At 48.8% G+C, this 23,865-nt stretch overlaps 1 protein-coding gene across 4 annotated transcripts; it reads right to left on the bottom strand.

Annotated features, from left to right (window-relative positions):
• Positions 1-67: 67 nt before the first annotated feature.
• On the bottom strand, positions 68-9,520 carry TPM4 (tropomyosin 4). 4 transcript variants are annotated; one of them, XM_008933346.3, is made up of 10 exons: positions 9,333-9,520; positions 8,441-8,602; positions 6,344-6,469; positions 3,282-3,415; positions 2,910-3,027; positions 2,436-2,506; positions 2,138-2,213; positions 1,781-1,843; positions 1,628-1,697; positions 68-461 (listed from the first exon to the last, which is right to left on the bottom strand). In XM_008933346.3, exons 2-10 carry the CDS (start codon positions 8,552-8,554, stop codon positions 379-381), a joined length of 855 nt encoding a protein of 284 aa, XP_008931594.1. In that variant the 5' UTR covers positions 8,555-8,602; positions 9,333-9,520; the 3' UTR covers positions 68-378. The 4 variants fall into 4 exon arrangements, with proteins under 4 accessions (XP_008931594.1, XP_017944723.1, XP_008931593.1 ...); XM_008933345.3 differs by lacking the exons at positions 68-461; positions 9,333-9,520 and adding an exon at positions 856-1,157 and having other exon boundaries at positions 8,441-8,790; XM_018089234.3 differs by lacking the exons at positions 6,344-6,469; positions 8,441-8,602; positions 9,333-9,520 and adding an exon at positions 5,393-5,571.
• Between the last annotated feature and the right edge of the window lie 14,345 nt (positions 9,521-23,865).

Genomic DNA, 23,865 nt, shown 5'->3' with positions numbered 1-23,865 from the left:
TCCTGCCACTGCCCAGCGTGACGTCACGCGGAGAGGAGCGCCACAAAAACCCACCAGGAAACCTCGGTTCGGAGAGAAATTTTTAATATGGAAGGGCAGGGCCGGGCGGTGCCGCCACTGCCCGGGTACAGCTTCTACCAGGTTATACAAAAGGAGTCATGAACCGTGCGGGGCAGCCACGGGTGGGGCACGCAGGGGCTCCACGGGGGCTCCCTGGGGAGGTCTGGGGGAAAAAGGTCCCCGAGTGACACCCAGAGCCTCCGGCGTGGCTGTGCTGGTCATAACTTAATTGGCTTTCCCAGGATACAGAGAGAAAGAAGGAGAGAGGAGCGCTGCAGGGATGGGGCAGTTCCTTGGCCACGGGCAGGTCCCTGCCTCTCATATACAGTTCAGTTCGTTTAGCGTCTGGTCCAGTGTCTGGTGCAGGCCCAGGTTCTCCTCTTTGGCTTGGGCAAGTTTTTCTAGTAGGAAAGAAGGAAAACACAACTTAAGCCATGTTATTTTACAGCTTTTTCCTTTTAATAAAACCTGTGGTAACTTACCTTCGTGTTTAACACACCTCTACAGCTGGAGCATCTTTTGGCAACTGCTCTCATTTAGGGAGGGTTTTGGCCATGTCTCTTGTGAAGTGACAGACTTGTGTTCTGACTTAATGTGTGATGTACAGGACACATCCTGCTGGGTTTTCCTTGCACCGAGAGGTTTTTAACCAGGCAGATGGAACACAAGGGCACACCAAAAGCACCCAAAGCTTTTTGCTGCCACCTGTGTCCTGGGAACACTAAAACTGAGGTGTTTGCCAGTGCCAGGTCCTGCCCTGGCTGTGTCTGCCCTTCCCTGTGTGAGGAGCTGAATATGTTTTTGGTGGTGTCACCAGCACAGTTTAGGTAAGTCCCAAGGAAGGAAACCCCAAAGGCTGACAGGTAGAGGTATCGTGTTTTATTGAGCTCAGTGCCCACAGAGGTGGAAGGGTCACTTGTGGAAGTGGCACAGGAGTGACAGGGAGGACAGGCAAGAAAAGCTTGAGAAACGCAGCGAGAGGGAGCCCCCCCTGTGCCCCCACACGGGGGCAGGTCACAAAGAGGTCATGTCATTGAGGGCATGGTCAAGCTCCTCACTGATGGCTTTGTACTTCAGCTTCTGAGCGTAGAGCTCGTCTGTCCGTCAGCAGGGCCAGCAGAAAATGCAGGGAAGAGAGGAGGCCACAGGAGGAGGAGACAGGCAGAAGGCAACAGCAGCCAAAGCAGTTGGGGAGGAAAACAAGAGAAGAAAACAGAGGCGTGGTTGAGTATCAGAAGGGAAGCAAAACACCCACACAGCTGCCCGGTCAGGAGCTTCACCTACGTTTCCTTTTTGCAATCCCACAATTATTTTTTCAGTAAGCAGATTAAGTAGGGTTGGGATCTCGAGCCCTTGAGTCCCTGAGTTGGCCAAAAGCAGGTTGTTGTTACCAACTTGTTTGCAGGAAAACCTCTTTCAGAACTTCCCAGTAGACACATCACACCCATCTACCAATACACCTGATGAGTGCTGCTGCCCTTTGCCAATAAAACCCACCACTCACTCCTAAAATTTGTTTTCTGATTTGGAACCAACCACTTTTAAAGAAATTTGAGCCATTCCATACCTTCCAGGTCATCAATAGACTTTTCCAGTTTGGCAACGGTTCTCTCTGCAAATTCAGCACGAGTTTCAGCCTAAAATAAGTTAAAACAGAGTCACTGGATGCTCTTAAAAGAAATGATGCCAAAATACAGTTTTTGGGGATGGCCAAACTCACTTCTTTCAGCTTGTCAGAGAGAATCTTGATTTCTTCTTCGTATTTATCTTCTTTTTCCGAGTACTGTGAAAACAATAAACATTCTTTAAGGGAAGTTGTAGCAACAATAATAAATGTTTATGAAACTGTGATCTATTTATAACCACTTTTCCTTTTACAACAGCTGCAAACACCATTTCCGTGGTTTTCTCCTCTTCCCCAGGCTTTTCAGGCTGGTGTGGGCAGAACTGATGGAGCAGGAGCCACAGCCAGGCAGCTAAAACCTCTCACTTGCTTTGTATTTCTGGCTTATTTCTGTGAATTTTATTTACAAGTTTTGGCTTTGCCTGTACCCCTTAGTTCTCTGCAAGAACCAACCTTTTCAGATTGAGCTTCCAAAGACTTCAGGTTGTTCGTGACGTTCTTTAACTCCTCTTCAAGGTCACTACATTTACTATGGGGGGATAATAAAAGTATGAATTACTAGTGTGATTTAATTTTCAAAGAATCTAAAACATACAAGGCAGGAGGTAGTTAAGTCTGAAAGGAGAAAAGTGGGTATATAATGTACAAACAAGCTTTTCTACAGGTACTGATTACATGCCTGCCTACCAGGAGTAGATTTTTCTAATGATATATAGTGTTGACCTTCAGTGTATTCTAAACAGTTACTCACACTTCAGACACCTCTGCACGCTCCTCAGCTCGCTCCAGTTCACCCTCCAAAATAACCAGTTTACGGGCAACCTGTAAAGACACAACAGCTCTGTCAGGCCAGTCTGGAGTTCACAGAATCCCAAAATGGTTTGGGTTGGGAAGGGCTTTAAAGATCATCTCATTGTACCCCCTTGCCACAGGCAGGGACAGCTTCCTTACAGATTTCTCTCAAAGCACTACACTCCTGCTTCCTTTGGAATGAGGGAATTAGAATCAATCCCACCCCCCCAGACATAACAGACCTCCCAATTAGTTAAGATTTTGCAGTGCTTTTAGCATCAGGACGCTGCAAAGTCACTGTTAAAACTCCTCCTTGTTGGGAATGTTCCAAGGTTAGAGCATCAACAAGTGCACAAAGAGGAACTAAAGTGGGGAGTGAAGTTGTTTTTTCAGAGCCCTCCTGAACGTTTCACCATTTCCTTCTCCCTTTTACCTCCTCGTATTTGCGATCGGCTTCCTCGGCAATGTGCTTGGCCTCCTTCAGCTGCATTTCCTGAATCTCCATTTTCTCTTCATCTTTCATTGCTCTGTTCTCAATCACCTTCATTCCCCTGCAGAAGTCAAAGCGTGTTTAATGTAGAAGCGTTTTAGCACTTCTGTCTCAAAGGTCCTGAAGTGGAATTTGATATTTGTAACCCAGAAATGGCCCATTACGACCCTCCATGTTCTTCAAGGCTAAAGGAATTACTCACTCAAGCTTATAAAGAAGTTCTGAGTCTCTGATCTGCAGATACTAAATTATACAGGAATATTTCATTCATATACATTAAATTTTTTACCCCAAGAAAGTCCCAAAGGGCCATACCTCTCGCTCTCATCTGCTGCTTTCTCAGCCTCCTCCAGTTTCTGCAGGGCTGTGGCCAGTCGTTCCTGGGCACGATCCAACTCCTCTTCCACGAGCTGGATGCGTCTGTTCAGAGCTGCCACCTCCCCTTCGGCCTGTGAAACAACCACCCAGACCCGGGGTTACACAGGCCACTGGAAAACCTTCCCAACTAAGCAATTCTCCTAAAACTGCAATGGCATCTCCCCGGAGCTCCAGGGGCCCTTCTGCCTCTGCTTTTTGTTTGCTTAAACTGTGGCATCTCAGGAATGTCAAGGTATGGAGTGTGTGCTTGTCCTTTCTTTTTTTTCAGTGGTACTTATCGGTCCTGCCACACAACAAAGGACAGGACTGCCAGAGGATCGAAGGATTTTTGGATCACTTTACCGGGCTGAATCTATCTACAGTTAAACAACGAACTGTTCCCATAATGGCTTAGTTCCAAAACCTTCACTGTTGGTTTCTCTGCCCTTGGTTCCATCCTGGACCACAGTCACAACCCACTGCTGAGGTCTGAGCCAGTTCCTTTTCCATCCTGGCTCCTGAGCCTGCAAACACTGAAGAATCTTCACGGTCAGCTGGGCCTGACAGTTGGCCTCAACATGGCAGAGTCAGGCTTTTTTGGGGCAAAATTAGATATGTTCTTAAAATAAGTTCACTTTGCTTCCTGTGCTGCTTAAGGAATTAGGCAGAAAGCATTTCTTGATAAGGTTTGTATATTATTGAATAAACTGCTCAGTAATTGGAGTGCTATTAATGTATAAAAAATAGACTTATAAATGGAGAGACTGCCAGGAGAAAGGCCTGATACAGACAACATGGACAAACTGGTGTCCATAAATATGTGTTTATTAAGATATGGCTCCTTTAATTGCTTGTTTTTGAAGAAAAATAAAGCCCTGCTTTCATAACTGCCAGGTTTGTGCACTTTATTGTCCCCAAATCTGAGCAGGATTGCCATCTCTAAGATTAACTTTTTTAAAAAAAAAAGACTTTTATGGGCTACAGACTCTGGAAGGGTGATTGTTTTATGCTTTATGGTAAAACATTTAAAAAAAAAAAAAAAAGTGTTTTGCTGCAGCTTTGCAAATTTGGTCACTGACCACTCCTAAGCTGGAGGAAGTGGTTTCCATTCACAGCTGAGCCATCTTGGAAAGGAGTTCAGTGGCTGATCCAAATGGAAGCTGACCCAGGATTCCTCTAGTCATAAATTATCCAACATTTCATTTGTTTTTTACCCAGTGCTGTGTTTAACTTCCTCGATTTACACACAAGGCATCGATCATGTACAAAACTGGCATATGTTCTGTGGCAGCAACTCCTTCCTCTAAACAGGGCACTTTTAAGTCATATTTTAATTCAGCAAGATTCCAAAGCTCTGGAGCCGGGGCCACTGGGAAGCTGGGGTGAGCCTGGCTCCACCTCTCCCAGCAGCAGCCCGCAGTCCTTATACGGTAAAACTAACTCGCTGACATGTGATAAAATAGCAGGAAGATGCCGGGAAGGCTGATTACACACAAATCTAAGTGAAACCAGCTGTCCAGCCCTGGGAGAGCCGCACGCTAGTGGAGAGTTCGCGTTTCTCTGTGAGAAAACCAGGAGGGAAAGTTATTTTGCAGCAGTTCGGACATTCCCCAGCTGTGCCGGAGCCAGCGGTGCGGCGCCGAGAGGCGGGAACTCCCCGCTCCGTGTCATGCAGCGCTTTTCCCTAATTAAACAGCCATTTCCTCCTAAACTCGCAAGCGCTCCCCGGTGCCCACGGGAGCTCGAACCCGTGGCCGATGGGTGTCCCTTTTCCGCAGGGATCGGCCCCAAAGCGCGAGAAGCAGCGGGCGCCGGGGCCGCGCCCGGTTCCCCCCGGGACGGGACCGGACGGGACGGGGCGGGCGCGGCGCTGCGGCAGCGCGGCGGCTCCCGCGGGCCGAGCGTGCGGAGCGGGAGCAGCCCGGGGATGGAGGCAAGCGAGCCGTCCTCCCGCAGCGAGGAAGAGCCGGGCGCGCCCCAGCGAGAGAGAGCCAGAGACAGGAAGGAAGGAGCAGCCCGGGAAGAGAGCGACCGAGAGAAGGCGAGCAGGCAGCCCCGGGCGGTCTCACTTTCTCCCGCAGGTCCCGTTCCAGGTCCAGCTCCCGCTGGAGGACCTGGGCGCGATCCTCCGCCTCATCCGCCTGTTGCTGCAGGCACTGGATCTTCCTCTTGACGGCTTCCAGGGAGCTCGGCGCGGCCATGGGCGCGGCGCGGACGGCGGGCTGGGCGCGGAGGTGCTGCACGTGGCGGCCCCGCGCCTTTCAATGGCCCGGTGACGTCACGCGGCTGGAGGTGGAGGTACGAGCTGTGACGTAGCACCGGGGAGTCGGCGCAGGCAGGCCGCGGACGGGCCCGCCCGTCCCCCGCATTCCCCATCCCCAATCCCCATCCCTGTTCCCATCCCATCCGCTGTCCCTATTCCCATCGCCATCCCCATCCCCGTGCCGGGGGGGTGCAGCCCCGGCGGCCGCGCTCCCCGGGCCCCACCTCCCGGTTCCAAAAAGGGGGGGTCCGGGGCTGGTGACGCCGCTGCCGGGCCCTGCCGCCGCTCGTTCGCTGCCAAAGGGCGGCCGAGGGGTGGCGGGGAGCCGGGGCTGCTCTTTAACCCTGGGGATGGAGGCAAAGGGCATCTTTACGCCACAGCTGGAGCCCTGCCGCTGTCCCGGCTTCCCGCAAAGATCACGATTTTGTTTACTTGATTAAAGGAGATTTCGGTTTTTCTAAAGAATTCCCACCCACAGCACTCCTTCCCCCCGGTTCAGTGCCATCAGTTCTCCTCTGGGTGTCCATCGAGCCCCGAGTGGCACCGTGTCCCGGGGGCAGCTGCGTGTGCCGTGGGCTCGGTGCAGAACAGCTCTGGCTCCCTCTGGCAGAGGGGAGAGGAGAGAAAATCCCTGCACCACAACCCTGCCTTTCTATCCTCAGCCTAGTGCTGCAGTATAGAAATTCTCAGCCGTTCCTATAACAGTGCAGTACCTACAAAATACACAGAGCAGAGTTACAGGGAAGTGGGTACATACATCAGTGGCCTTCTTCTCAGCCTGCTCCAGTTTCTCCTGGGCATCTTTGAGAGCCTCTGAGTACTTGTCCAGCTCATCTTCAGTTCCTTTCAACTTCTTTTGCAGAGCAACCAGCTCATCCTCTACCTTTCAAGAGAGAAAACCCCCAAAGTGAGCATCCTGATGTAGTATCAGATACAGTTTAATATGATAAAACCTCTCTTTACTATTAGTTTAACTTCATTTTAACGTACAAAGAGTCACAAAAGACCAGATCAAAGTTCTGCTGGGGACAACAGTCTGAGAATGACTGGTAGCAGTTGCTGGGGAAAGATCACTAAAAACATCTCACCCTTGAAGAACGTTCTCTGCCACTGCACACATGGGATCTGGTTTAATATATAACTGGGTATAAGCCCCTTTTCACCCCATTTTTATTTTGGACACTCTGCAACAATCAGTTTTACAGCATTATTATAAATGTTTTTAAATTATGCCTCTGTGTTTGTTCCCAGATGTGGTGATTTATCAGGAAACTGTTCAATTCCTGTACAGCTGGAAAAAATGAGTGGTGGTTCCCTAATCACCTTTGTGGGAGGCTCAGGACACTTCAACCCACATGGAAGTGGGAGGGAACAGGGCTGGCCCTGCTGTAGAAGGGATCTGGTGACCTCGGGAGGTCCCTTCCAACCCGGATTATTCTCTAACTGTGGCCCAGCAAGATATGCTCCATCCTACCATGAGGCTCAGACTCCTCCATACCATATAAATCCATATTATTCACTAGAATGGTGCTATTTATAACCTGCTGGGAGACTGTTTAATGACAAACTGCCTCATGCTCCCTGAAGAATTCACGTTATCAGAGGCTGGCTGCTGATAAGGGTGGGCCTGCAAACCCATCTGCTCCATCCTTTCATTTGCAACTCAAAACAGCTCAGTCTGCTGGGAAGCTGATTTATCTGTTTAGCTCCACCTTCACACAAATTTAGTCTATCAAAATAGTTTGTGTTTTGGTGCACTTTCTTCATTTTAGTTTCAATGATGAAGACGTTTTTGGTAGTGTGCTATTCTGGAACGTTGTTACGTTGCAATAGTTTTCCTCAGAGTAACCAGAGAGTGTGAGAGAACTGAAACCTTGCTTGGGTGCTCTAACAGAGGGACAGTGAGCAGCAGGATGAAGGTGATGCTGGCTTTGTGTATGAATATTAAAATCACTACTTGAGTACTGTGCCCACATTAAAAAAAAAAAAAAGCTGAAAATTTTGAGACAACTCAGAAAAGAGGAGTAAGATCAAAGATTTATTTTTCTAAAGAAAAAGAAATATTAGGCCAAATGAATGCTAATAACATATTAGAGCAGTCTGGAAGATGTAGTAGAAGCAGCCACATTTAGAGAATGTAAAAGGGAAAGGTGGTAATTTTACAAGGAGTGCTGTAAAAACTTGAGTGTAGTCAACTTACATTTCAAGATTGTTCTGAAAATACCAAAGCTCAAATAGGAGGCAGACACCCAGAATAAAGACATTGAAAAGCAAAAGAACTGAAAATCTTATCGTTAAAATTCAGCTAAAAGCAGAGCATCCAAATTAAGATATTTTTGATTATTCTTGACGAAAAATGATAGAACATATCTACTGTTGAGTCTTAGTTGGCACCTCTAAGGGGCACTCTGTGCACCAAAGACTTGAAGTGAACTTTATTAATTTGCTTCAAGGAGAGGCTTAATTAATGTTTAGACACAGCTGACTCTATTAGCAGTAGTCCTACAGGTGTCAAGGTTTGCAGCTTTGATTTTGAGTAAGTAAAGGCCTTTTCCATGGAATCAAAAGCACAAGAAAATTAAGGCAATTATGTAAGATTTAAGAAAACTTAGACAAAGTACTGCTAATAAATCTGAGGATGATGTTAATTTTGCAAAGACTGAGATGGCTGACAAGTTACTGCCTAGACCTGGCTGTATACGCGTAACAAAAAGGCAAAAAAACTTCAAAAGAAGATTAACAGAAAACCTGACTTCAAATTATTTTGCTTTCTGAATCAGAAAATTGCAGCACAGTATTTTGTGACACTTATTTTCACAGCACACACACAGCCAGTGATTTTATTTCCACTTACCTGCTTACATTTGTCCTCAGCTGCCTTTTTATCCGTCTCAGCCTGCTCTGCTCTGTCAATGGCATTCTCCTTGTCCAACTTCAGCATCTGCATCTTCTTCTTGATAGCTTCCATTTTTGCTCAAGGCTGGGTTGGATCTGTCTCGCAACTGAAAGAATCTGATGAGTGAAATTTTAGATTTTTAACAGCTTGGGCAGAGAAAGAAGTTGTACCCCGGCAAGCTACAGGGAAAATGAGCTCAAGTGGTTGCACAGGTCTTTAAACCCAGAGACCTCTGGACAAATCCCAGATCTACTGGCCCCTTCTCTGATCTTCCATCCACAGCCTTTCTAAGGAATGAGCTGGAACAGGCTCACTAGAGGAATCTTCACCACTCCACCATCTCCTTATTTGGGTCCTGTTTTCTTAAAGAGAAAACTGTTTCCATTTTTAAGCTTCTGACAGAAGCAAAAGTGTTGACATATGAACACATGCTTGAAAGAAAGCTGATTAGCACCCGTTTGTGTGTGCAGAGCAATTAACCAGCCCAGCAGATCTGGGGGGATGGCCTGGCTTCTTGGAATAATGGCATGAGGCTAATGGAGGAAAGGGAAGGATCATTTTAGATTACTCCAAAATAAAGCCATGCATAAAATAAATCAACCAATCAGTCAATCATGTGCTTAAGAGGTAGCCAAATATATGTTATAAAAAGATGCAGGATAGAGACAGCAGGTTTTTTGCTGTAAAAATAAGCCTTGGTGTTAAGGAACTAGCTATAATCTGTGATAGTATAACACATAACAGAGCTCAGATTTAGATACCAAGTTCAGGCTCAAGGCATTCTCTAAGTTTGAGTGCTTGTCCTTGAAATTTCCCTCACTAAACACTTGGGGAACTGAACAATACCTTTAGTTGCAGTCTGATGATCACCGTAAATTATTTCTTCTGCTGTTTGAAGGAGTCACCTTCTCTCTGTCAGGCAAGAGCAGGCTCTGGGAAGAACATCAGGAGTAGTTCCACTGCCAGAGGACACCAAGCAGAGCATCCAACAGCCCCAGGACAAGCCCTGTTTTCCTTTTGCAGCTCTATTAAACACATCCCCCTAACCCCATGCCCTCTCCATCCCTTCACATGCTCTCGCTGAGCCTCACAGCCCAACACCTGCCTTGTCCTGACTGTAGCAGGGCTGAATTACTGCACCTTCCAGGGCGGCCTAACAACACTCACTGACTTTGCTATCCAGGGACCTGCATGGAGTCATGGAATATCCTGAGATGGGTTCCACAAGGATCATCAAGTCCAATTCCTGGCCCTGCCCAGGACACCCCAACAATCCCACTCTGTCCCTGAGAACGTTGCCTTAAATGCTCCTTGAGCTCTGGCAGACTTGGGGCCGTGACCAGTGCCCCAGCACCCTCTGGGGGAAGAGCCTTTTCCTGAGATCCAGCCTTCACATTCCCCCAGTTCTTTGCCCAATCCAGGTCCTGTTGACCACCCAGTCACTCACAGCCCGAATTCCCCTGTACACCCTCACAACCCCTCAGTCCTTCCCTCAGAAGTGCTCACAGCATCCCCAGCCATGAGGGCACCAGGAGACTCAGCACAACACTCAGAACTCCCCCATCCTCTGGAGTGAGCTGGCATGGCACCAAAAGGCCTTTGGGAGAGAGTTTTATGGGAAAATCTGCCCTTTATTTAGCTAATCACGACAGTAGAGTGTTGGACACAAAGCCAACACCAGCACAATGCCCGTGAGCAGGGCCAGAGCCCCACAAAGTGCCCCCACAGCACCCACTGGGCTGCCCTTTGTGAATAATTGTGCTGGGTTTGGTTGGAGTAGAGTGGCTGGTGTGGGGCTGTGTTTTAGATTTGTGTTGAACACAGGGTTGATAATATACTGGTGTTTTTGTTATTGCTGAGCAGGGCTTACACAGAGCCAAGGCCTTTTCTGCTTTTGTATGGCCACCCTGGGGAGGGGGCTGGGAGTATGTGGGAGGGGGACACAGCCAGAACAGGTGACCCAAACTGGCCCAAGGGATATTCCAGACCATATGACACCATGCTCAGTATCTAAAGTGAGGGGAAGAAGAGGAAGCAGGGGGATGTTGGGAGTGATGATGTTTGTCCTCCCAAGTAACCATTATGTGTGATGTGGCCCTGCTCTCCTGGAGATGGCTGAACCCCTGCCTGCCCATGGGAAGCAGTGAATTAAAAGCCTTGTTTTGCTTTGCTTGTATGCATGGCTTTTGCTTTTAATTTTTGCTTTCCCTATTAAACTGTCTTTATCTCAACCCACGAGTTTTCCAGCTTTTACTCTTCTTATTCTATCCCTGATCCCCTGGTAGGGGGAGTAAGTGAGCGGCTTGCGTGGTGCTTGGTTGCTGGCTGGGGTTAAATCACGGCAATGATTTAGTGGGTTTTAATTCAAAATTAATTAATTTACCAAAACCAAGCCTCCTCCCCCCCACTGCCCGATGAGGGTCTCGCCCCCCGCCCCAAAATGGCGGCCGGGGGCGCCCCCAGGGCTGTGCTGCGCGGCGCCAAGATGCGGCGCGCCGGGACTGCAGCTCTTGGCGGGTGAGGGCGCTCGGCCCGCCCCTCATCCGCCCCGGCACCGCCTCACGAGCGCAGTTAGATGTTAAAATAACGCGAGCGCAGCCGCTTGGTGTTTCTTTTCTTTTTTTTTTTTCTTTTCCCTTCCTTCCTTCTCCTCCTATATATAAAGCAACGATCGGAATTTTTAACGGTTCTAAGTCAAGCGTTTGCTGAGAAACCGATGCTGGCTTTTGCCACTTACTGTGTTCCCGCCCCTCAGCACACCTGATGTAATTAAATCTGCATTTTCCCCTCAGAAATCGCCACATTTCTTTCCCCTCTTCCAGCCCGGAGGTACCGCTGAAACGACGTGGCCCCATGGGCTTTTTTTTTTTCCCTATTTTTCTCCAATCCTGATGATTTTAGAGGCCTAAATGATTCTGTGATTTGAACAGTAGAAGATAAAACCACGCAGGTCCTCAGCATGGAAGTAGGTTTAAGGTGTGGGTTTAAGGTGTAGGGATGAGGCACTACATTAACAGTGTTCCCAAACCTGCGGAAGTGTCATTAACCCCCAATAAACCACGTTAATCGCTATCATGGCTGGCATTTCTCCGCTGAGGGCAGTAGGTTTTTGTAGGGATTTGGGGGGTTTTGGGCTGAGGGTGAAACCCCAGGAGCTGAGCTGGGGTCAGTGCTGGTGACCACAGCCCGAGGACACACGAGGGGTCATGGCAGCCACCGCTGTGCTGAGCTGCCTCTTTGGCACAGCTGTGGTGATCCCCACCGGCTTTTTCCGAGACAACATACACATTTAATAACTTCTCTTGGTGGTCCAGCTCACACTGCTCCTGTCAGTTCAAACCATCCAGCTGTGTTTTGTGGCTCCTCCAGGGCTTCCCTCCCTCGATGATCGCTGCCATCCTGCCTCCAGGCCTGTTCCACCCCGTGGTCCCGCACGCCGCAAGGTTGGATGTGCTCCGTTTGTAGCTCTGTTTCAGAGGAGCAGGTTTTGGGGTGCAGCTTTGGAGACGCATCAAGCAGGGGAGGAAACCGAGGGGGAAGGACTGCGTTGGCCCCGTTTGACCTGGCACATGTAGGAACTCGTGTGATGGAGGCAGATGCAAGACCATACATGCTGCTCTGTGGGACTATAGCTGCTTGTACCCTTGGGTGTGCATTTCGAGCTGTTCCTATGGCTGCTCTTGCAGCCTCTTCACAATTTCTATGATTGAGAGGAGCACAAGTGGCTTTCCAGCCAGCTCACCAACCCCCTTCCTGCCACAGGCTCGGGCAAGCTCGGAGTCAGGGCTGGGGAAGCGAACACTGAATGAGACTCTTCTGCCTTTCTACTGCAGGAAGGTAATTTTTCTAATCAACTCTTCAGCGTGACTCAGAGCCACATTTAGAAAGGAACATCAAGGAACATGTCACCCTTTGTAGCCCTTCAACCAGGTACATTCCCTTCTTCTCTTCCCTGCTTCACAAACTGCAGAGAAAGACATGAAAAATTCACTCAGTGATGATAATCCCATCACTCCCACAGCCTCTGGCTTTCATTAGCTTGTGAAACGGTGAGCGACCAAGAAAGAAGAGAAAGAAGAGCCCTCCGAACAATTTATTTTTCTTTTGTTTCAGGCAGGCAGGAAGGTGCTATACAGGCTGTAAGAGTTCTTTTGTTTTTCCTCTTCTTTCAGAGGGACTGTTTGGGCTGAGCACGGCTTGGCAAGGTTGGTGTGTAAATATGAGAGGATACCAGAAGGAAATGAAGTTGGATTGTTGGAGAGTGTGCTCATTCCTTTGGCAGCAGGCTGCCTGGGAAGCGTGTCACAGCAGGCATCTGAACAGACTGGGGGTGGTCAGACCCGTGGCCTGAAGTCTGGCAGGTCTCAACATTTTCTGTGCTCTCAATCCCTACTCCTTTTTTGTGGCCCAGAAGTTAGCTGGGACCCACACCATGTTCCATTTCATTATCTGGGAAAACCAGACACTTTATATCCCCCATTTTCTCCTGCAGCTCCTGGTCTGCTCTAAACTTTGGTCATTAAAGATCTCCTTCTTCTCTTTCACACTGATGCAGCTCCAGCTCCTCCTCATATGCAAAGCTGCATGTGTCAAGGCTAGAAACATTTAAAAGCAGGATAAAGAAGCTGTTGACAATCCTTTACCAAATTCCTTCATTTTATTAATGTAAGTAGCTCCTAACAATCCACTCTCTTGTAAAGTTTCTGTTATAGAGACTATATAACACAGTGTATCGTTAGCAAAGGTGGCCTAGACTGAACATCAAGCTTGGCTTTCCTTTTAAATGACAAAATCCATAAATCCTGACATCTCACTGGATTTCTGTGCTTTGTGGGCTCTCCCTGCAGGGCTGTCTCCCAGACTGGCAGTACCAATCAGTAATACTCCTCTCTCATACTTTCTCCTTAAGTATCCATTACTCACCATGGATGAACACAAGGTACCAAAGTGGTGTGACCAAAGTGGTAGCTGTGCTTTTCCCATACCTATATCCAAGGGAAATTTACCACTTCTCTTAAATAATCCTGGTTATCTGCATTTCCCAGCAGTGTCTTTGAACACCTGAGATGCTGAATTTGACACTGCTTTGAACAGGATGGCAGAATTCACTCAGCACCTGAAATATGCCTGTCTTGCTGCCAGCATCTGGTACAGCAGAAGAAAGCAAATCCCACCCTGAATGCATGTTAACATTCCTGGATAATACAGAACGGAGAGGATGCCAGAAGAGGAGGAACCAGCATCATCTGCTGCAAGATTTTGGCTGCCGTTCCTTTCTCTGGGCTGCCCTTCTCCGGTGAGACCCTTCAGTCACAGAGGCAGGATTTGCCTTTAGAGCAAAGGACAATCTGTGCTGATCATCCGTTCCCTCCTTGGTTTTTGCTGTTCCAGCCCATTGCTGGCCCCAGCGAGCGCTTTACGCTCTCCCTTGCCATTAGATGGCAATGCAGATCCACAGATCCTCTGTCTTCCTGCAAAAGAGTCGCGCAGCAGCTGGAATGGCGCGTAGAAACTCAAATCTGTTTCCTCCTACCTCACCTTTGAAGAGTGAGGCACCTGAATGTGTTTCTCCTGGAAGGAATGGAGCTGAATGCCTGGGATGGCAGCTCCTCTGAGTCCTCAGTGCACAGGCATTCACCCTCACTCCATTTGGGCCCTTCTTTGTGCACAGAGGTTTGGTTTTTTTCGCTCTTCCACAAATTAATTCATTTGTCTCTTTTTTTTGCTGTTTCCACCACCATTTTGTTGTCTTGCTTGTTCCTCAGCTTATTGCCAGCCCTGGCAATGAGTGAGTCATGGGCTGCCTCAGGCCAAACCCTGGAGGATACAGACTTCTTCCGAGGGTCATGAATCTCTCATCTGGGAAGTTATAAAGAACTGCAGTGAGAAATAGCTACCACCACAAAATGCTTTCCTCAATACTCATTTTTCAGCTTTTCCATTGTCTGCACTTGACTGGTTCATTTAACATGTGCGTTACTGGCTTTTTTTTCCCCTTCACATTGTCTTTTCCACCAGAAAATGCCACCAACTCACATCCAACTTTTGCTCAGAAAACTTCCAGGTTCATTTGTGTTCCAAAACCAGGCAGGTTTGATCCTTCAGAACTGAATATACATATTTTTTTCTTCTGGAGCCTGTTTGAAGTTCAATCCCATGCCAAACACAGTCCACCAGCCCTCATGCAATATTGTTGCTGGGCAGCCAGCCAGGACAGTTGTAGGGCCTTTTGGAGTCTGATTTGGATACTTGCAGCAGGATCTGTCTGACTTGGTGACTTCAGCTGCATTAGTGGCAGGAATCCTCGTTTGTACCAGAAAGAATTAAACTACGATCAAACCCCACCCTTTTTAAAAAATCTTTTATACTGGTGGAGCAGATGGAGAGCTCCTGACTGTGGTCTAGAACAGGGCAGGGTGGTGGGGAGATTTGCCTCCATGCCAGGCAAGGATGGGATACTGGAGCTTCCCTTGTCACTCACACCTCCCATATACATTAACATAAGCACCTTCCAGCTTTTTTGGATTTAAAATGATCTAAACAATGAGGATTTGGTCCTAATCCCAGGAGAAGTGCTCCTCCATCACAGAAAGGCTCTCTTTATTCCTGGTGCACAAGAAGTTAATAGTGTTCCTAAGCCCTCTTGGAGAAGTGAGCAGTGTGCTGCAGATAAGTTATATCAGGAGAAAGTGTTATCACTTGGGCTTACATATTTTGTGCTTATCTGTTGGACTCTAAAAAGCTGTTGCATTTAATTACTCATTTCTCAAAGCTTTTATTAATCATTTATTAGCTTTTTGTTCCTTTGCTGTAGATGTAACTTGACATATAAAGTGAGCCCAGTTATTTCATAACCAAAGCACATCTCAGGAGGAGGAAAGCACTGAATGATAGGAAGGGCCTTACTCGTCTTGGCACATGGTGGTACAGCTCTAGTTGGGGCCTCTGGGACTTCAGAAATATAAATACCAGTGCCTTAAGCTGCCCCATCACCTGAGATATCTGTGGCACTGAGGAATTAGATGGCAGCTGCATACTGGACTAGGGATTTACAACCTTGTGTTACCCCTCTTTGGTACCCAGTGTTGCAGAGCTGCAGGTGTAAGTATGGTCAGCCTGGCAAGGGTGGTTCCCTCACACTTCATCCCTTGCTCCCAAACACAAACTCACCCCAAAGAAACATCAGGGAAAAATTCTTAAGTGTTCATCACTACTGACCACAAGTCCTGGGATCAGGGAGCTCCAAGGAACAGCAAAGGATCTGCCTTGCCAGAGAGACCAGCACTGGCAGGGGGGTTTCCTCAAAGCCTTACAGGCTCTGCCAGGGGAAATCAGGGTCAATTTTCCTGCAGATGTTTCCCTGTGACTTCTGAAAGGACAGAGAAACCTTCATACCCTTATGGAAACCTTTATTTCCTATAAAAACAACCTTTATTTCCTTATTGAGCAACATCCCATTTCTCCTTTGTCACCCTTTTCAAGGAGAGCAGCACAACAAAGAGCAAAACAGCCTCTGTCAAACCCCTAAAACCCCCACCTTCCTAAGAAAGAAGGATCTCTATTCTGGCATTATAAAATATTAAGGCCCAGGATCATCTCAGCCAGCTCGAGATGTCTTAATAAAGCACCTAATTTAGGCAGGTGTTTCTCTTTTGCCCTAGTCAATGGAGTAAGGAAGCTTTGAGAACAGGAGACATTTGATAAATGCTGTTGCTTTATTTCTTCCCCCCATAAAAACATCACAGCCCACCTGGGTTCTAAATTGCTTTTCAGGCTTTCCTAATGAATGTCTCTCAATGTTTCCATGTCTTTTGTTTGCCCTCAATATGGGGAAAAGCTTTAAGTCAACAAGTTTTTATTTGATTTGTAAATAATGCCAGAGTGACACATTATCACAGATCCCCAGAACTCTGACTCCATGTCTTTTCCTCCACAGATGATGTGCCAGAGACACCACCCAAACAGGCTGCCAGGTGCAGGATAGGTGACAGAAATTAAAATAACTTTGAGGAAAGACCATCTAGAACTTTATTCTGTACCTCTGTTTAGCCCACAAACCGTCAGGAGCTGGTGAAATAATTGCTTTGAACAGATAATAAAACATCCTCCAGCAAAACTAAGGTACTTAATATACTGCCCAAGTCAATTTCCCTTATTTCTGCTGTCCTCTTGCTTTTAATAATGGTTTAATGAAAAATTCAAAATTAATTGAAACTGGCATTAGACATTCACGTGTTCCAGCGAGGGTTTCACTACTTCAATATTTCATAAGCTGACTTCACTGCTGTGCTTCTCCTTATCCTGCTTTCCTAGGCTGGGATATCATCCCTGTTCATAAAATGAAGGGTCCCACTGTGGGTGGGTGGGGGTATGTGAGGAAAGTTTTGCAGCCACATCACAGGCAAAGAAATAAAAATAATATCCGTGTGTTTTCCTCCTGCCACCATCCCCCCTTTCTGCATAATGATATTCATCTGAGCCTTGATGGGAAAGAGCTGTCCTAAAAATAAACAGGATCTGTCTGAAAGGTGTCTGAGGGAGGTTTTTGGCAGCTGTCAGGCTGTCACGTATGCTGGGAGGATGGAGCTGGTGGACTCTCTGACACCAGACAGGCTCTGCTGAGATGAGGATGCCTTATGCTCCCCTTGGCACTCACCTGGCAGATCCTCTTGGCCAGAGCCACCAGACCTCGGTGTGTCTGGGGCCTCATCCAGGTCTGGCTGCCATCAATGAGAGTCTGCCCTTGGATGGCACTGGGAGTTGGATCAGACCCTTGCTTTACCCCTGAGACTCTGGCTGCACACCAGAGATGGAGTTTGGCTCCCCAGGTGAATGTCACCCCAACAGAGGAGGAATCACCAGGCCCTGGGCTTGCAAGTTTCTGTAGGTCTCTGAAAATGAGACCCCTCACTGAGGTACCTGGATATGGGACCAGAGCCTGACCTTTGCTTTTTTTTTGTTATAACAGCTTTGTACCTCAGTTTCTCCTTCTCTGATAGAGGTGATGTGGTCCTGTCTTCAAGATTCAGAGTCACAGAATATGCTGAGTTGGAAGGGACTCAAAAGGATCATCAAGTCCAACTCTTAGCCCTGCACAGGACCAACCCCAAGAGTCACACGATGTGCCTGAGAGTATTATGGACACATCTGCAGATCCAGGCATATTTAAATGCTCCCAGACCATGACTGTGCTAAAAGCAGTTCCTGTTCCCCACAAGGCACTTTATGGACACGTGTTACACGTGTCAGAAGGTGAGCAAACAGAGACACGAAGGCATGACATGACTCATCTCAAGCCTTTGAAGTAAGTCAGTGGCAGAGTGAGGACCCAAGAATCCCAGACCCCACCAAAACAATCATACCTTTGGAGTGACCCAGGATGGAAAGAAAATGTTGTGAGCAGAAGCTTCAGTTCTTCCCAAATGCACAAGAAAATCTCCACTGCCCGTGGTGTAACTGGAGGTATTTTGCTGCTTGTTCTTGGCAGAGACATAAAGTGCTGGGGATGGAAAAGAGAGGTTTGAAGACAGGCTGGAAACCTTGTTCCTCCATCCGAGAGTGGACACTTCTTTTGTTCTCAATGGGAGCTGCCATATCTGAAAATCAGGCTGTTTTGTTATCTACTGGGCAAGAGCAGCTCCTTTTTAGTGAAGAGCAGACTCTGAACTCAACTGTCTTGCAGCACTTTGGTCTGAAAAGACCGGTCTGTGTTAAGAAGAATGGATGAGGGAATTAATTCCTGTAATATGGGCTGCAGGAAGTTACCTACAAGATAAGAGGGTGACTTGATCTTTTTGAGAAAAAGAGAAAAAAAGGCTTCCTTATCTTGATGGTGTTTGCTCTGAAGTATCATCTTGTGACTGCCAGAGTCTGCCTTGTGGGATCAGTCAGTTGGAGCCGGCTCTCCTGGCTGGCATCACTTCCTTCCTTTTGGAGGTGTCCTTGTATTTCCCAAAGTATTGCTCGTTCCCCTCGGTGCTCTGAGGCTTCTGTTCCCAGTGTTCCTGGTGTGCCTGGAGCCCCGTGACGCCGATCCCACTCACGTGCCGAGCAGGATACGATCAGCCCTGCAATTAGGCAGGGATCTGAAAGGAAGAGGAAATCAGGATGATGAAGCGACGAGGAGCACGTGTGAGTCAATATGAGATATCTGAGGGGATGATGAGCAGTGAGTGAGTCCCACCCCTTCTGGAGGGTCCCAGGCTGTTCGTGTACAGTAACTGTACAGACCCCCTGGGGAAATCTGCACTGATGAGGGGTGTTCACACAGCCAGGCTTTATCTCCTCAGGGGGCTCTGATTCTCCTCCGTGAGGAATTTCACAGGATCACAGAATACGCTGAGTTGTGAGGGGCCCTCAAGGATCATTGAGTCCAATTCCTGGCCTTGCACAGACACCCCAACAATCCCACCCTGTCCCTCAGAGTGTTGTCCAAACCCTCCTGGAGCTCTGGCAGCCTTGGGGCCGTGCCCACTGCCCTGGGGAGCCTGGTCAGTGCCTCAGCACCCTCTGGGGGAAGAACCTTTCCCTGAGATCCATCCCAACCCCCCTGACACAGCTCCAGCCCTTCCCTGGGTCCTGTCCCTGGTCACCACAGAGAAGAGATCGGAGCTGCCCCTCCACCTCCCCTCATGAGGAACCTGTAGACTGCAACAAGGTCCTAATTTTCCACTGTGCAGCACACTTTTCTTCATTCAAATGGCCACGTTAAATAGCTGTGAAGTTCCTAAGTGCCTATTTTGCCAACAGATCTTCTCCCCAGCTGGCAGCTTTTTAGAGCAGGAGACACGAGGTTGCTAAACCCATTCATTTCTCACACGCACCCACGTTTCTAATGGCTGTGGAGATCCAGCTTTAAAGTCCTCTGAGAGCCATTGGCATGAAGAGCACTTTGTGAAGACGTAATTATTATGGGATTTCGGGGTGTGTGGAAATGATTCATGGAGATGTTTCCCAGCCAGCAGGCTCATGGAGCCAGGTGAGCTCTTCCCTGGAATGCGAAGCATGCGGCCCAACAACCGGGAGGAACAGGTTTGGCAGGACATTTTAAGTTGTTCGAAGCAGACAGGCTCTTCAGAGCCACATCCCTGCCTTGCCGACCTCCCAGCTGGATGCTCCTCTCCGCCACACTGGCCCTGGAGAGCTGGAGAGGATGGACACGCTGCGCCGGAGCCTCTCCCGCTGGAAGAGGTACCACATCAAGGTGCACCTGGCTGACGAGGACCTGATGATGCCCCTGACGGTCAGGCCCAGGGACACGGTGATGGACCTGCGGGCTCTCTTGGTGCGGGAGGGCGTCACCTCCTGGAAGAAGACATTTTATTACAACTCCAGGCAGCTCGAGGAGCATGAGACTCTCAAAGAGGCCAATATCCAGAATGGCTCTGTCCTCCTCCTTGTCAGCAATAAAAGGTAGGCGAGGAGCTCGTGTGCTGCGGGGGCGGCGCAAAGGAAGGGGAATGCTCGCTGTGTCTCAGCCCCTTGGGACACTTTTCTGTCGGGGTTTGCAGGCAGCAGATCGAGAGCTCGATCCCTGCCATTCCCAGCAGGATTGAGGTTCCAGGCTCTTCATATCCAGATGTGCTGTAGCATGAAATAAGGGGCACAGAGGAAGAGGGAATCTGGTCGATGCTGCCTGTCCTGTCTTGTTTCCCTGGCTATGTGGCCAAGCACAGAGGGAGAGACAAGATGTGAAAAAGGGCAAGGGAGATTGTGCGACATGGGGAGTGCTCTGGGAACCTCTCACTTGTCCTCATCCTTTCCTGTCGTGCCTGTCTCTCTCCATTTCTTTGTGGTAAATACTTTCTGCAGGTGTTTGGGGGTGGCACAGCCCTGCTGTGACAGGGAAGAGCTGTGAGCCTCCAGCTTACAGCAGAGATCGAGGGGTGCTGGACAGGGATGGCAAGAGGCTGCAGCTGCCCAAAATGTGTCCAAATTGCAGCAGAAAGTACGGTGAGACTCGAGACTCCCAGGACAGCCAGTGCACAGGAGATCAATCATGGCAAGCATTATGTTCCAGAGGGGATGAAAGCTGAGATAATGGACCTGGGACCCACTGGCCCACGGGACAGTTTCGATTCAGTGTGGTGAATTTATGCCCACCTGTGCTGTCTTTCCTAATGCCTGGTTGTTGCTGCCAGCATGATTAATTCTGTGAAGCATTTTGGGGATACTGGGTAGAAGAAATGCACGGGTGTGTTGTGTCTAATTCATCTTTCTCAATCCTGAGCCCTCTGAGTTATGTGTCTATGCTGATCAGAGTTTCCTCGGCAGAAAAACCTGCACTAAGGACTTCAGTTCCTGATTATATGCCACATCCTGGAATGGTCCTATTTTCCAGTCCAGAGGCAGCTTGAAATCTCACACAAAGAAGATTTAATAAAGCATTTCTTTCAGAGCTCAGCCAGACACAAGAGATTTCACATCGCTCAGCTCACTGCAAACCCCAAGTCACCCACGGCCCCTTTCTCCAACATCTCATTTCAGCTCTCTGATTAACTTGGCTCAGCTCCTCCTTTTCACCTTGTTTTTAATGGCAGGAGCACTTCTAGTTGTTGTTGTTTCCAGTATTTATTTTCCTAAATTGTACAGCCTGAATTCTTGAGGGTAAGAAAGGATTTGGAGGGTCTCAGTTGATGGAGTGCTCGTTTGGCAGATGCCTGATTTCCATAGCATTTTGTGCACCTTCCCACATGCTGCCAAAGCAGTGTGTAACTGCAGCAATGCAAAACTCACCAGGAGATCCTGTCCCAGGTGTGCTGAGTGCAGGGTGCCCACCTGAAGTCACTGGCCATTTTTGAAAATCTAGAGCTCGAAGTCCCAGCTCAATTTTCGTGAGCACATGAAAAAGGGAGGAGGATTTCTAATATTTTTCTCCTTGCATTCCCTGAAAATCTTCCTGGCTCCTGACAAGCACCTTTGGCCAATCTCTTACTCCTTTTCCCAGGGCTGGGTGCATTGTGGGGGGGTGGCCAGTCTCTCCCTGAAGTCACGTCTCTCCTCGAGTTTTAGGACAGATTGGGTTGTGACAACCTCAGCCACTCCCAAAGGGTTTTGTGTGGCATCAGTGGTAAATACCCAGGAACTGAGGACACATTTCTGTACAGGCTCATGGGGGTGACTGAGCCATCCTAGCACAATTCTCTCAGATAGTTCTGAGATGGCCTTGTGTGTGGCTGGGCAGTCACCACCCTACTCGGGACAGTCCTGGGCTGAAGTCACGTTGTGACTCAGCAAGCTGGCAGATCCTCAGCACACAGAGGTTTCAGAGGGTTTTAGAGGGCTCTCTCTCTCCCTGCCACTGGGAGTTTGGAAATACAGAGTGGGAGAAGGCAGGTGCTGCATTGCAAATGAGATTGCAGGTCCAATTTGAGCCCTAAGATTACCTGGGCAGAAATTTAGCTATTATAAATCCATGTTGCTCCCATGGTGTCCTTGGAAATACACTGGTCTGTATCAGCTGGGCAACAGTGAGCAACCAGAGGGACTACAAGGAGAGCAGCCTGTGCAGTGTTGGGACTGTCCAGGAGCCACAGGAGAAGAGAGGAGAGAGAACATAGTGCTGTGTTTGGCCAACACCCCTGAGGACTTGAGAGAGTTGGTTTTAGTGCTTCACTGACCCAGTGAAGTGAGTGACCCTTCCCATCAAAGGTCAGCATCTACTTCTTCAGTTCTCCTTGGAAATCTTGGGGTGTCTTCTACTTACTCTTTTGTACTGAGGTGCCAGCCAAGCAGAGCAATATTAATTCCAAAAGTGGAGTTGCTGTGATTGCCAAGGGCTGCAGCTCAGTGTCGTGCCCATAAATATTAATGGTCACTCTGCATGCTGTGTGTTCCTACAACAGGCTCATGGGACAGTTTGCTTTGAACTAGAGAAAACATGAAAATGACCCTATTTTTCATCCTCCCCTCCCCCCTTAATGCCTTCGTAGATAATTGGCATTTAGCAAAGGCCAAGTCAGCATTTCCACTTCTTGCTCGTGTTTTCTGGGGTTTATAACTCAGTCATAAAAATTCACTTAAGGCAGCAGCTTGGCAGGAAAGGGATCAGTGTACTAGCTAATGCTGAGAATTTATTTGGACCTTAGCGTTCAAAAGTTCGAGCAAAGCCATTTTGGAGTTCAGTCAACATGACCCCTTGCCCTGGGAAAACACATGGGCAGGCCAGAAGTGGGAATATCACACCCACTGAGGATGCAATTCCCCCTTGTGCAGAGCCTGTTAATCACACCAGTGCTGTGCTGGCTGAGGTTGCAGTGCTGGTGCAGTGGAGGCTGAGCAAAGAACACGCTGAAAACCAGTCTCTGCCCCAGAGAGCGACATAAACATGGTTTGCAAGTGGGTTAAACAGGCAAAGCAAGAATTAAAATGGGAATGAACAAGCAGAGAAATGCCCCAGCTCAGTGGCCTGTGGTGTTCAAGCCATCAGTGCCCAACAGGAGACCACCAGCGAGTCTCGGCATGAGTGGAGCACCCACCCAGCTCAGGTGCAGGAGCAGCCACCCAGCTTGGGTGCAGGAGCAGCCACCCAGCTCGGGTGCAGGAGCAGCCACCCAGCTCGGGTGCAGGAGCAGCCACCCGGGCATGCACGGGCTGTCCCAAGTGCCCGGGGCGTGCTCAGCCCTGGCACTGTTGGACCACGCCACGGCAGAACCCGTTTGGCTCGCTCCGGAGGCGGCGCAGGGCCCCAGAGCCAGGGAGCTGCTCAGCTGGTCTGGTGGTGCTGTGGGAGTTCCTGAAACTGGCACGGCTCTTCCTGAGTTTCCTGTGCCGCTCTTTGCTGGCTGCGTGCTGTGGAGCACCAGCCAAAGGCAGGTTTGACTCCCTGGGACAGTCAGCAGCAGGGCTGGATGGTGGCTGTGTGGAATCAGCTGCTCCCTGTTGGTCGTTTGTTGGCTGTGTTTTGATGTTTCATGGCAGATAGAGGGATATTGCCTTGGACTGGTGAATCCACCTCTTAACCCAGGAGCTGTTTTGAACAGAGGATGTCAGTGGGTGATCCAGAGTGATCCATCGATGTGCTGGATCCCTGTCACTGCCCATTCCTAAGGATCTGGATGTGGTATAAGCACAAACAGGTTGACAGAGCCCTGGCCCTTGGTTCCAGGCTCCTTTCCTGCTCAGTCACCCAGGCAAGGTCTGTCCTAATAAATTAAGCAGCGCCTGGACAGCTCTCTGTTACAGTGCTGGAGTATTGCACTGCAGTTTTGGCCCAGCCCAGGGGCCTTTCAGGAGCCAGCATGGGCCAGAGACTGCTCCTCATGGGCTGTCTGGATGTTTCCACACAGGCTTGGGGGGATAGGAATTTAATACAGAATCCTTGGCCATTCTGTGCCAGCTGTCCCCTCAGTGCAGGAGAAAGTCCCAGGTACATTAAATTTACT

The sequence above is a fragment of the Manacus vitellinus genome, unplaced genomic scaffold (genome assembly GCF_001715985.3).
Source record: "Manacus vitellinus isolate BGI_N305 unplaced genomic scaffold, ASM171598v3 scaffold_64_pilon, whole genome shotgun sequence".
Lineage (NCBI taxonomy): Eukaryota > Metazoa > Chordata > Aves > Passeriformes > Pipridae > Manacus > Manacus vitellinus.
The sequence above is the reverse complement of the archived record's forward strand: the minus strand, read 5'-3'. Positions and strand labels throughout refer to the sequence as shown.